Source organism: Sander lucioperca, chromosome 12 (genome assembly GCF_008315115.2).
Source record: "Sander lucioperca isolate FBNREF2018 chromosome 12, SLUC_FBN_1.2, whole genome shotgun sequence".
Lineage (NCBI taxonomy): Eukaryota > Metazoa > Chordata > Actinopteri > Perciformes > Percidae > Sander > Sander lucioperca.
In genome coordinates, this window is record NC_050184.1 from 6,109,623 (window position 1) to 6,122,940 (window position 13,318).

Sequence of the window (13,318 nt, forward strand, 5' to 3'; positions counted from 1 at the left end):
ATTAGAAACATGAAAAGTTTAACACCTATTGCACAGTTTCACAGTGCCTGTCATACTTCTAAAAATAGGTTTAAAAAAATCCCAAATATAACCCCTTTCTTTAAGTTTTGTGATGTTTAAGTACAGTATGTTTATGTAAAACATTTTAACACAGACAGCTCTGCACACACTGTTGGACAGTTTTAGGCTTGCTGAACTGGCCGCAGCAGGTTAGTGGGCAAGGTGGTGCCACTATAAGTGGAGTATAACAAAGAGGGGGTTGAATTTAGACACACAAGGAGAACATAAAACACTGTGTGTGGACCTGCGGCTGATGTCATGGGTAGATTTGGTGACCTCTGTGATCCTGACCACCTCTTTGTGTATGTTCAAAGGTGAAGGTCTGGTTTAAGGCTGCTATTGTTAGTGTTTGGCTTTTAAATTATTATAAAAGACCAAGTTATTGTTTTGGTGGAATTGTACACATGTTGAAACGTTTTGCCTGTAAGCTGGAAGCCTGGTTTAAGTCTGGTATTAGTGGGCTTTAAAATAATCATAAATGTGTTGTCATATTGGGGGGTAAAATGTATAGTCTTTATAAATTGTAGATATTAAGACACAGCTGTTAAACCGAGTTTTAAATTCAGTTGCATCGGTGGAAATGACAGTTTACTTCCTTATGCTCAATGATGGTTCCTCCATTTTACGCACTGAAGCGCCGTCCCTCGCAGTCCCCCCTTCTTCCTGTGGCTCTCGCCGAGCCTCCGCTGTTTAAATGGGCCAAGTTGAGAAGCGGCGGAGAGTGCAAATCTTGTTTGGTCTGGGTCTGTGAACTTCAGCGTGACTTCAACGACATACAAAGGGGCTAAAAACAACTCTTTCCAAACTTCCAAGTGTATAATGCTGCGCAAATACTTAGGAATAGCAAGCTTGATATGTTTGGCTTGTGGTTCTAAATAAATGCCATATGCCACATTGGTTTAAGTAACAGGAAAAATGTGCCATTATCAGTTTCTTTTTTATTGTCTTCATTCGCTGTGAAATTGTATCTTGGCCACAGTTGGTAAACTCCCCATAGCTGAATCGATGTGCGCTGTTTGTTTTTTAAAGCAGCGATTCGCTTTAAAATGTTTGCCTCTAGTCAGTGGATATAAAGCCTATAAAAAAACTAATTTCCCCAGAGGCAAAGAAATAAGAGACACGACGCGTAACTGCGACTGGTAATGATCACCGTAGGTAACATAATGTCCGGGGCTCAGGGCTAACCATGTCAGGTATTAACAGAGTGAGTGTGATTAAATGTGGGAGGTAGGAGCTGCGAGGCTGGCGGAGAGCGCTGCTGCCACTGCGAGCTGGAAACTATTGAATGGGAATCTATCCGGCAACTTCACCAGACGGCTGTCTCACGGCGACACGGGGGCTCTGCGTAAAACCAAGCGGCGCGTCTCCAAGTCTGGGTCAGCCCAACTCACAGACGGAGAGGACGCTGAAGTTGGATCGGGCGAGCAGATTTTTACTTGTTTCCGGCGCTCGGCTCCCACTAACATGCCTGCCATCAAAAAGGAGAGGCTGGATGGAGACGACATGGCATTGACTGCGTTCAACCAGTCCGAATACCTGGCCCCTTTAAATGCCACCGCTATCCCCGTGGTGACCCCGCATCCGCCGCCCTACGACCACATTTTCGCCCATCACCGCGCGTACTTGGGGCTCCACGACTCGGCGCTGCATCACCAGCACCTCCACCATCACACGGACGACTTAATGCTGGAGAGGTTCTCCTCCATCCCCGACTTTCAGCCCTTCTTCGACAACGGGGAGCCGTGCATCGAGGTGGAGTGCGGGGAAAACAAGGCTTTGCTTTATATCAATAAATTGTGTCAAGGTAGTAAGGGACCCTCAATTAAATACAGGGGCGAGTGGCTTACCCCCAACGAGTTCCAGTTCGTCAGTGGACGAGAGACTGCCAAAGATTGGAAACGGAGTATTAGACACAAAGGTAAGAACAACCTTCACTGTCCTCACGGTTCATTGGCAGAGAGGGACATCTCGCCGTCAATTAAACACTTTTTAGACGCCGCTTATTCTGGGTACAAACTTGGGTCTCGTGGTTCGGTGCTTAGTTTTGGAGTGAAAGGGTTACAGCAGCCAGAGCATAAGGAGACAGATGAGAAAAGGCGCATATCCTCCACATACCTTCCGAGGCTTTTGACACAGAGTTTGGGCTGCGAACCGGGGCATTTGGAGTTGGCTGCACGGGGACTGAGGTGAAAAGTTTGACATATATAATTCAATGTGTGACAGTTGAAATATATTTTTTCCCTTGTTATGGATGAGTCGTTCCGTTGACTGCAGCTGCACGTGTGCATGGGTGTTGACACTTTAACGCATCGCATGTTAGGTTTGAGATATATTTTTGAAAATTAGCGTTTTGTTTGTCCAGTTAACGTCACAGTTTGTGGTAAATGTGATGATTTTACAACCAATTGCAGTTTTCAACTAAATATTAATTGAAGCTGCCTTTATCCATATATGAATTTGGTAGGTGTTTGTTAGATTTTCCGGTACAATAACCTTGGCAGGATCACAGTGATACTGCTCCGGTATTTTATATATGGACATTTATAGCATAGTATTTAATCCAATAATTAGCATGGTGCGCGCACACACACACACACACACACACACACACACACACACACACACACACGGTTACTCAGGCAGAACTGACATGCGTTAAGATGTGTAGTGGCAGGGTGTCGCCCTCAGGTCAAAGATGGTAGCCTAATAGTTTAATATACCGATTCTTACAGACAGATGACAGTAGGCTGCTGTCTCTCTGGCTCACCACACTTGACCTATCGGTAGAATTAAACTTTGGTGCAAAAATGTAGAGAGATGACTCCTTCGATACATACTGTGTTGATTGGATGATTTTTGACTAGATTTGTCTTGAAAACTTTGAGTCCTGAGATGCTGATGCTGAAGAAAAGGGCCATTCTTAAGCAAGTTGATAATACCTTATCACATGCTGTGTCATGGAGGAGATGAGTTCACTGGTTGGGGAATATGGTTGGTAGTATTCACTAAAAGTGTTTCTCTTGGTTTTTTCTTTTCCAGGGAAAAGTCTCAAGACTCTTATGTCCAAAGGAATCTTACAGGTACACCCTCCGATCTGTGATTGTCCTGGTTGTCGAATTTCATCTCCAGTGGTAAGAATATTTCATTTTCTGTCAATGTTTTTGCTTTTTTTTTGCTCAGCTAAATTGTATTTGCTTGGCTGTTATATCAAGCCAAGTCAAATCTGTACCCTCGTCATGAATGTTTTTATTTATTTCCCAAATAGACCATGTATCCTGTTATTTAAATTTAGTTGAGCTTGTTTGAAAGCAGGACTAGGCATACTAATATTTCATTGCCATATTTGTGTTGTCACCCAGCTTTAAATATGTGAAACAATGGGTGAGAGCTTATTGAAGCATTGTCTTTCTCTGTAACCTTGATGGTGAAGACCCTACAGGCACACATGTCAACTTTGATGGTAATTTTTCTCAGCATGAATATCAAATCCACTTTCAGCCTTTCACTGATGCAGAGTATCAGTGCCTTTTATTCAGAGGCATTGAGCTGTCCAGTGTGGCTGTTTGACGTTAGGTGTCGTTGGTCGGGATCTTCTGTCCCATTGAATCAGTTTCCTCACCTGGCTGCTAAACTTTTGTTTGCCTAGTGCTTCCCTTAGGGCTAGGCCAGGGGCACGAGGCCAAACCTTGAGGCTTTGCAGGTGTGTCATGATTACAGCATCACTACTCTGTGTGTGTGTGTGTGTGTGTGTGTGTGTGTGTGTGTGTGTGTGTGTGTGTGTGTCAGCTTTGAGTAAGCACACTGCCGGCTCACCGTCGCCAAATCTGTTCACACAGGTGCGGTGGGTTGTGAGTGTGTATGTAGCTTTGCGTGTTTGTGTGTGTGTTTTTATCACCACGGCGCGCATCTGTCGTCGCTTCCAAGCACTAATCTTGAGGGAAGGGTGTAAGAGGCTTAGCGAGCTACTGAGCGTGGCTACTGCTGATTATTGTGTGCGAGGCACGCAAGGCAAAGGCGGTTTAGATAAGCCAGAGGTGTTTGAGTGATACAGGTGAACTGGTGACATTTTTCACAGCCAAGAATGAAGACCTGTACACTAACACTAGGGTTCAGCCTAACAAATTACCTGAGGGAGGTAGGGGGCAGGGAAAACAGATATGCTCGAAATGTTCATGTCTTATTTTTTATAGAAGGATTTGAGAATCTAACCGTGGTTGTGTATGTTTAGGCTCATCACAGATATCAGAGTGATTGGCTTTTGGCTTGCTACGGCTTGTACGGTTCCACTTAAATTACAGCTGTGACAGAGTAAAACTTTGTTTTTGACGTAAGCAGGGATATAAGAGCTTTAAGGTTGTTGTAGCCTTCGCTCCCTCTCTTCCTTTCCTTGTCTGTCTGGTGGTGAAGCCTGAAGTCTAACCCACCAAGTGAATACCACCGTGACACTTTCGCGCACGCACGCACGCACGCACGCACGCACACACAGAGGCTAAGTATGTTGGCGGTGAGGGTTAGGCAGTGGAGGGAGGGCACTGGGATGTATTGGCGTCTCCCTCTCTCCCCACTGACTCCCCCTCAGGGCATGGCAGCCAGCACTCCCTCACTGATGAGCTCTCTCTCTCTCTCACTCACACACACACACACACACACACACACACACACACACACACACACACACACACACACACACACACACACACACACACACACACTATATGCCTGCCTACTGACACAAATTACCTCATTCAGTCATTTATTTTGTAAGTTTGACAGCTGAACTTTGAGTGATCTTGTTTTGCTATAGGCATGAGGCAAGTGATCATAAAATAGTGCAGCAGCTGGTGGGAAGACTTTTCACCTGCCTGCTCAGAACTCGTGGAAGTTAACTTGCAGTGTCGGCCCTGGCACAAGCAGTAACGACACAACGCACAAACTGAACTGTTACACTCAACAGTATAACATTTAAATGTGCTGATAATGTTGTTTATCCACACTCTGATATGCTATTGATAACTAGCTGTCAAGGTGTGTTAGCTTTCTATTAATCCTGTTATTATGTGATTATCAGGTACTTAAATGAGTTCTCAGCTTTAAATTGTTTTTAAAGGCGCCCCTTGAAGTTGTTAGATGCTGCTTATTTTGTGTGTTTGGTACCGCATGTCATTCTTTTGCACGTATACAATATACTCAAGATTGTGAATGCATGTTGAAGATTATTCTTGGCCCTGTATCTTTGTGTTTTTGTCTGTATATTCTTATGCGTTACTTTGTAGCTGTGACTCTATTCGTGCATGCCTGTGATTATTTGTACGGCTGCGATGACTGGCGGACTTGCCTGCTTGCTGTGTGTGCATGTGTGTGTTTGTGCATGTGTGTGTCTCTTCCCGGGAGAGCTGGGCTTCCTCTGCTCTGTTATTTCAGCGGAACTGGCGGAGGCCGGGAGGAAATTACACTCCCCTCCTCCGGCTCGTAAAGACCTCCTCCAATCAAGGGCTCCTCTTGCAAAGAGAAATTAAACACACAAGCAGGCACACACACATCCACGCACGAACACAGACATAGACAATTTTGGCTATAACTTATAGTCTATCTTATTACATTTTCATAATGCCACTTCCAATAGTGGTGAAGAGGAGAAGATAATAAAAAAGGCACCATATTGAGTGGAATAATAGAAGTTGAGCTGTTATGTGATGTGGAGTTGTCTTAGATCAACTACCTACTGTACACTGCTTCTGTTTTGTGTTGTGTTTGTGCTTGTCTGTGTGTTGCCGAGGCTATGTTGCTATGGTAACACCGGAATCAGTCATTGGCCCCGAAGTGTGCACTGTGGTCGTGTCGAGTGTATTTGTGCACTTTTGTGTGCCTCTCTCTCTGAGTATCGGACAAATTAGAGATTAAGTGAGACTCTAATGATCTCTGTATTGTGGGTCTTAATCTCGCTTATAGAGATCAATACAAATTGGAATGTGTGTCACACACATAGACCGTATACAGTATACACACACACATTCAAAAACTCTTTCGTGCCTCTTGTTGTCTTTCCGTCTATAAATTATTCAGTTAAAATAAACTGTTTAATTGACCAAATTAGCTTTAGCTTCTACTAGTTGCATTTCAGCAAGATGCCAGAGATTGATAGAGAGCTTAATGTGTGTGTGTGTTTGCATGTACGTGTGTACATGCTGTGTGTAAGCTTCTTAAAATATTGCTCACTATATGACTGGATGCATGTGTGTATGGGTGCGGACCCTTTTAACAGGCAGCTAAAATAAGTTGGAACAACTGTCCATCAGCCAAATGCAGTTTATCACAACAAAGCCAACAGCCGCGATATTTCCCTCCTCCCAACATCTTTGTGTGCGTGCATGCGTGTGTGTGTGTGTTTGTGTGTGTGTGTGTGTGTGTGTGTGTGTGTGTGTGTGTGTGTGTGTGTGTGCACAAAAGTGTGTTTGTGTTTGTTATTCGCTATGTAACTTCCTCTGATAGTTGCAGGCTCGCTCTGTCACATCAGGCCTTTGCAGACAGTAATGTCCTGTCATAGTTTTACTTTCATACATCCATTCGTACACTCAAACAAGCACATGTATATAAACACAGGATTACTAGGTAGTAAGTAAAATGTATCAGTGTTATACAGTTAGAGTATATGTACAGTTTTTGATTAGTATTAGTTTGTCAGCGATGTAGGTATAAGAAAGTAGTTAAGTTCTGAATTAGTTAATTATCATAATCTGTATACCTTACAATTTACTAATAATGTGCAAAAAAGTCAGTATGACAAAGATTTAAGACAGGTAAAGCCTACATTTAGTTTTGCCAGCATAAATGAGGGTCATCTGAGTTTATCTTGGTTTTCCTCCACAACAAAACTGATATGTATCATTCAAATTACATATACCATTATTTCATAAATGAAGTGTAGCTGTGTGTTGTGTATTTAATGAAACTATTTAAAGTGTGTTGATTTTAATAGTTAAGATCCAATTTGACTTGTGTTGGGACCAACACAGGAGAAAACATTAGTTGAATTTATCAACCACAACTTCATGCTTGCCTCCGTTTCCTCTGTGTTTGTCTGGGGAGAGAAAGGCCCAGTCGTTACCTGTCCATAAAGCTCCCCTGCAGCGGCCTCGGTGGGCCTATCCAAACACACAGAGGGAGAGAAAAAGGGAGGAGGAAGGAGAGAAAGAAACAAGAGGGAAACGGTAGAGCGAGAGGCGCGCTGGCACGCTTGACTGCACCGTCACTGACCTCACAGCGCCGCCCCAGCAGCACCCCCCCCCCACCCCCCTTCGCCGCCTCTCACCCTCTGTGCACCCCTCCCCCCACTGCTCACCCATCCCTCCCCTCTTGCCCTGTGCCGCTTCACTGGGCTGCAACTGCCCGCTCGGCTCAGCGTGTGGGGGCCGAGGGCGCAGGAGAGCATGAGTGTGTGTGTGGGGGTGGAGATGGGGGACTTGGTCGCATGCCTGTCTGCCCTACAGTGCTTTCTCACTTTTTTCTCTTTCTCTCACATGGCCTTGAACAACCAAGTGTTGCCTGAAGTCTGTACATAAACCACACCCACACACACACACACACACACACACACACACACACACAATTTTATTTTACCAAGTACGAAGTACATTTGCACTTATAAGGAGTTTTACTTGATAAGTTTGGTGCTTGATCTCTTGGCAAATTTATAGTTGCATTTCTGATGTCATGCATGTTCTTTGTACAATATGTATTGAATAATGCACATAATGCAGCATGTGGAGCCGCTCAGGCAGTATTTTAACATCAAAACAGAATCTTAACTTTAAAAGAAACATCTACCATTAGCTCTAAATGACATCCTCTAACCAAAATATATCCAAAACTTCAAAAGAAAATGACGAAAATGAAAATAATATAAAGCCAAGATGTACCCATCTTCATGGTGGAGTGTGTGTTAACATGTACTGTGGTTGGAGATGCTCACTATGCAAAATGACAAATAAGATTTATCGAGTTTCAAAATTATAATTTGTGTGATATTTTTTAATTGCACACCAAGAACAACAAGACAAAACCCTGTCACATTTTTTTATGCTTGTGTACTCTGCCATCGCAGATATGACATTATTATTGATAGGATGTGCTATAAATAAGTTTTCCTATTACATACAATTTCACAATAATGGTAAAAGAAATGTGATATACTGCATTAATGACTGTACCACCAGTACTAGTGTGTTTGTGTGCTTTTGGCATGTGTTTTTGGTGGAATGTGTTATCATGTTATCATCATATAGTATATGGCTTGTCATTTTTCTGTGGCCTGCACAGCATAGTGTGCATGTATTACTTTAAGTGTTTTGATTCTGAACATGCATCAGAAAGGTCATAGAGTGCAGCAGATGCAAATGGGTGTTTCTAAAAACAAACATGGCTAGTGAAGAAAAAGAAAACACCAAAATTATTTTTGGGATGACAGCAAAACAGCTTTCATATCATAGCGAACACAAAGTCAAAGAGATTTCATTAAGGTGCGCTGTGAATTAATCAAAGCAAAAACAATGCACACCAACTCAGTCTCTTCGTTTTCTTATTGTTCTGTGCCACTAATAATAAGAGATTTTTCTACTGGAGACTACAAATCCTTATTCTTTATTAAACACATCATATTACCTTTATTATTGTGTTACTGGGAAATTTTGGTTACTGCGAATCATGTAAACACTTTAATCAACCTATACTTTAATATGATTATTCACAGTAATCAGGTTTGCATACTGAGCCATCTCAATTTGACAAAGCTGACAAAAGTTGTAGCTAATCACCTTTCATGGTTGCACCTGTAAAAATGTCAAGACAGGTGAGTCGGAGATAAGGAGGTGAGACGAAACAAAGTAAGAATTTTTATTTTGTGAAGAACTGGATCTCAGGCTCACACAAACATACAACAGACAAATTGTTTGTTTTGGCCTTGTTTCAGAGCTCTTATGTGAGCATGGTAATGACCGCTTCATCCCCTCCCCATCTCCCCTCCTCCTCACGCTCATTTCTTTCCTCTCCTTCTCTGTCGTCTCCTCATTCCCCCTCCCTCTTCCCCCTAGTGCTCGCGCCAAGTCGGCCCGCCATCCCGCCTACACACACACACACACACACACACACGCTGCGAGGTAACGGCAGACAGGCGCGTGACTCATTAGGCATTCGTCCCCCAGGGAGATCGCTGGGGGGGCGCGTGCGAGGGAGAGAGAGCGCCGCAGCTGCAGGAATGTCACGGGCGGCTACCGCTGTGTGTGCATGTGTGTGAGTGTGTTTGTGTGTGTGTGTGTGGGTGTGTGTGTGTGTGTGTGTGTGTGTGTGAGTGAGTGAGTGTGTTTATGTGTGGGTGTGTGCTCGCTAATGCTGGTTGGAGCCAGCGGCAGGGCACTGCACCTTTCAGGAAATAACGCATGGAGAAAGAAAGAAAACACACTTATTAGTCCTCTTTTTCCACCAAGAGCTCATTTAAAAATTGAAAATAAACTTGTTGTTGTTGAAACTAAAATAAATTTAGTGAGAAAACAGTAGATTGTGATATTAGCCTGCATTGTTTTTCAATACAAGAACATTTAGCTATTTTGTTGCATTTAAACCAAACCCTTGCTATAAATGTATGAAATCAGGACGCCATCAAAATGAGTTACTGCAACTTATATGGCTGTGCCAGTGCCATTTAGTGTGGTAGGCTGTTTTTTCAAGTGGTATTATACTGTAGTTGTTGTAGTGTTATTCTCAGAGCATAGGCCATCTATTGGAGAATTTGTGTATTATATGAATATATTTATGCATTTATGGGAAGTGTTTCTGAATGTTTGTCATGTACTTACATGACTATTTCATTTGTCTGTTTAGATTGTGTAATAAGTTGGTCAGTGTATCCCTATGCCTGTGATCTGTATGTATGTGTATCTTTTTTTTGCCTGTAAATGTGAAGCCCAGATATATTTCTTGGCTGCCTGACTGACAGAAAGCGTGGGAGGTGATATTCATAGAGGTGCCTTTAGTGGGACTTTTATGAGAGACTTTTTTCCATGGCTGAAAGGAGGTTGACCACACACAGTAAGGTTGCCTCAGCTATGTGCACACACGTGCATGTTTGTGCGTGCATGTACGTGCCTAGGCGTTCAGGCGCCCTTCCTTTGAGCGCTCCTACGTTGGCTGCCAGGGGTGTGCTTTGCTTCGTGTTTTGTTTCGGAGAGCCCTCCCCCGTGCTGCGGAAGTGTTGCCGGAAGCAGTGGGAGCTCACCCCCAGTTCTGCGTCAGTGCCACTAAAGAAAGAATTGGGGCTTTCCGGGAGTAGAGAAGAGGGAGGGAGGGGGGGCTGTCAGCCTGGGTATGTCACGGCCATGTGGGTGGTTGTCTACACGCTCACACACACTCACATAGCCTCAGTCACGACTGGTCTTAGACAAACTATTCTTGTATACACTATTTTGCTGGCATGCTCCAAGTGAAATCCCCTGCTTTGGAGGGGAATTCTAAGGAACAGGTGTGTGTGTGTGAGACTGTGCATGCGTTTGTGTGTGTACTGTAAGTGGTTAGGGAAGTGCGCATGTGCAATTTTTTGTGTTTTCCCTGACAGTGTGAAGACAGCAGTAAAGAGACTTGGAGGTGGAGAGCTTGTATTTAACAGATGTGTGTGTCTGACAGATGTAACTGTGGTTGCATCCATGGAAAAATGTTGTTCTGACGTGGTGTTGCGCTCCTGTTTCCCCCCGCTAACCTCTAATGCACCCTGTTGGAGCTCCAGCACTAACTTCCTACAGTGAGGCCTTGTGTGGAAGTAGCAGAAGTATCAGAAACTGATCCACTGTCCTCAAACGCTGGAGCAGAACTTGTAGAAAGCTCCAACAGGAAAGAAGAAAGGAAGAAAAACCTCTTTTCTGGCAAGGCACGATAAAAAAGAGAAAGGAGAGAAATGTGCAGAACTCTGGCCTGCTCATCCTGGGGGATGTTTTCATCTTTCTCTGTCTTCCACCCCCCCAACTCTTTTTAATGTCTGCCATTTGAGAGACTCCAGAGGGGCTGCACCTGTTTGCCTCTTGGCTAGGAGCCCCCAAATCCCTCCTCCTGCCCCCGCCTGCCACTCATGCTGCCGCACATCCTGGAATGGAAGGAGCGAGGGAAGGAGGGAGCGGGGAGGAGTGGTGGAGAGTGGGGTTGTGTGTAGTGGAAGGGATAGCTGGAGGGCTTAAAGGCGTCCGGGAGTAAGAGCAGAGATCTAGGCACAGACAGAAAAAGAGAGGGGAATATAGTTTCAAATCCAAGTCCACTCCATACCGGACAGACTTACTTCTGTGGAGCTTTCTCTCTCATGTTTTGACTCACCATATTCTCTTTCATTTCTGTATTATTTCTCTCACCTTTTTTCTTCTCTCTTCTGCACAAACCCACAACTGCTCTCCCTCTCTTCCCTGTTAACTTTCTCCTCAGCCTATCCTTCTCTTGCTTTTCTCCAATTTCTTCCCCTGGTTCAATCTCTCCATCTCCAATCTCTACTCTACGCCTCTCTCCCCTCTTTCTCCCCCTCCTCCCTTCTCTCTGTGATAGGACCATGTTAATCTGCAGTGACCTCCTCAGGTCACATTAAAGGTCGCCCAGCTTCACTTCCTAACGCCCCTAGGGCCATTCTCTCCTCTTTATCCCTTCTTTTCTCTGCTTACTCCTGGCAACTTTAGAGCAAAATAAACACTCAATTCATCAACCAACTTTTCTCCCAATCCTTTCGGTTTTAGAGTAGAAAAGTATGGCAAATGTGACTTCTGTGTTTGGTTTTGGTTAAAGAAGTTACTCTGTTTCGCTGATCTGAGTATTGGAGGATTTTTTCAGTTTTACTACATTATTTATTAACTCAGAGTACACATGGCTTTATGATGGCTAACTGGAGGCTTTATGTTACAGATCATGTTGTTTTGGTTTCAGTGTGTAGCTCATGGGTCCTAGCTCATGTACCCTGACCATTTTTTGCTGGAAGCTTGTAAATTTTAGGTTCTGATGAAGATATTCTAAAACAATATTTTGTGTTAAATGAATTAATGCTGTGGAACCAAAACTCTGATGTACTCACACGTGTGTCAGATGATCAATTACCTCTTTATTGAGACCGCCTGTCATGTTACAAATGTCTTTCCAATTTAAAATTGGATGTTATTTAACACTATTACCGGTAATTATTTGAAGTAGATGTTGTTAAAACAGGGGCACTTCCCCCTGGACACTGCCAAGGTGCCCTTGACCAAGCCCCCTCACTCTGACATTTCTCCATTTGTGCATGTATATGTCCTGAGCATGTGTGCATGTGTGTGTTTCAGGCCTGTGTGTAACTAACAACAGAGTGAAACAATTGTAATTTCCCTTGTGGGATTGATAAAGTATGTCAAATTCAAATAAATTCTAATTCAAAATAGTTTTTCCTCATACAATTGAACCGACCTAACTGTTTGCATCCTTATATTATCACTTGGAGTAGCAGACAATTTCAACTGTTTATCCATCACTTTGTAGCTCACTATTTAAACCTCTCTGCACGCTTTCTAACTAGTTTTCATGTATGTTTAACGTTAGGTGTTCAAATCGATCAAATCGCAATCTCTAGAGCTACTCCACAATCTTTCCACGCACCCCCTGGCAGCTGCAGAAGGTACCTCCTGGGGTACACATACTCCTGGTTGATAATTACTGATTTAATATTCATTTACGAGGTGTTTAATAAGCAGGATAATGGTACACAAAATAGCCGGTCAATACTACAAAATGAAACTAAGTTCCCTTTATGTTAGAGTCTTGATTCGTCCTGTATGTACTTTTGCAAAGAGAACTCAACGTGCTGCAACTTACAAAAATGACCAAAACAAGAAAAAAACGAAAATATGCTTCAGATAGATTAAACATAAGCAAAGCTATATATGAATCCTGTTACTAAAGTGTCTCCTTTTTCTTTGTGCCTTGTTGTGCAGAACCGAGGGCGCTTGGCTGAGAAACGCACCATCCCCCTCCCCCCTAACCGAGTGCCCAAGAAGGAGCTGGCCTCCATCTTCAGCAGTGACGACAGTGAAGGCAGCGAGCGGGCCAGTGGGGAACATGCCCACATCAAACAGGAGGACGAGTTGCATTACAGTATCATGAGAAAGAGGTAAGGCCCCTTTGACTTTTATGGCCATGGCTTCAATATAGTTTGAAGCACAAGCATGTTTTGATATTTGGGTCCCATGTCATTCTTATACCAGTTAACAGGTAA

At 43.5% G+C, this 13,318-nt stretch overlaps 1 protein-coding gene across 5 annotated transcripts in view; it reads left to right on the plus strand.

Moving 5' to 3' along the window:
* Nucleotides 1-781: 781 nt before the first annotated feature.
* Nucleotides 782-13,318, plus strand: part of samd11 (sterile alpha motif domain containing 11) — a 53,906-nt gene continuing 41,369 nt past the window's right edge. For 2 of the 5 annotated variants that reach the window (XM_031286861.2, XM_036008443.1), the window contains exons 1-3: nt 783-1,978; nt 3,100-3,191; nt 13,038-13,213. In XM_031286861.2, the coding sequence (XP_031142721.2) occupies nt 1,279-1,978; nt 3,100-3,191; nt 13,038-13,213 (968 nt within the window). In that variant the 5' untranslated portion in view covers nt 783-1,278. Of the gene's footprint in view, nt 1,979-3,099; nt 3,192-13,037; nt 13,214-13,318 lie in introns of all 5 variants that reach the window. The other 3 variants (XM_036008442.1, XM_031286859.2, XM_031286860.2) reach the window with 3 other exon arrangements.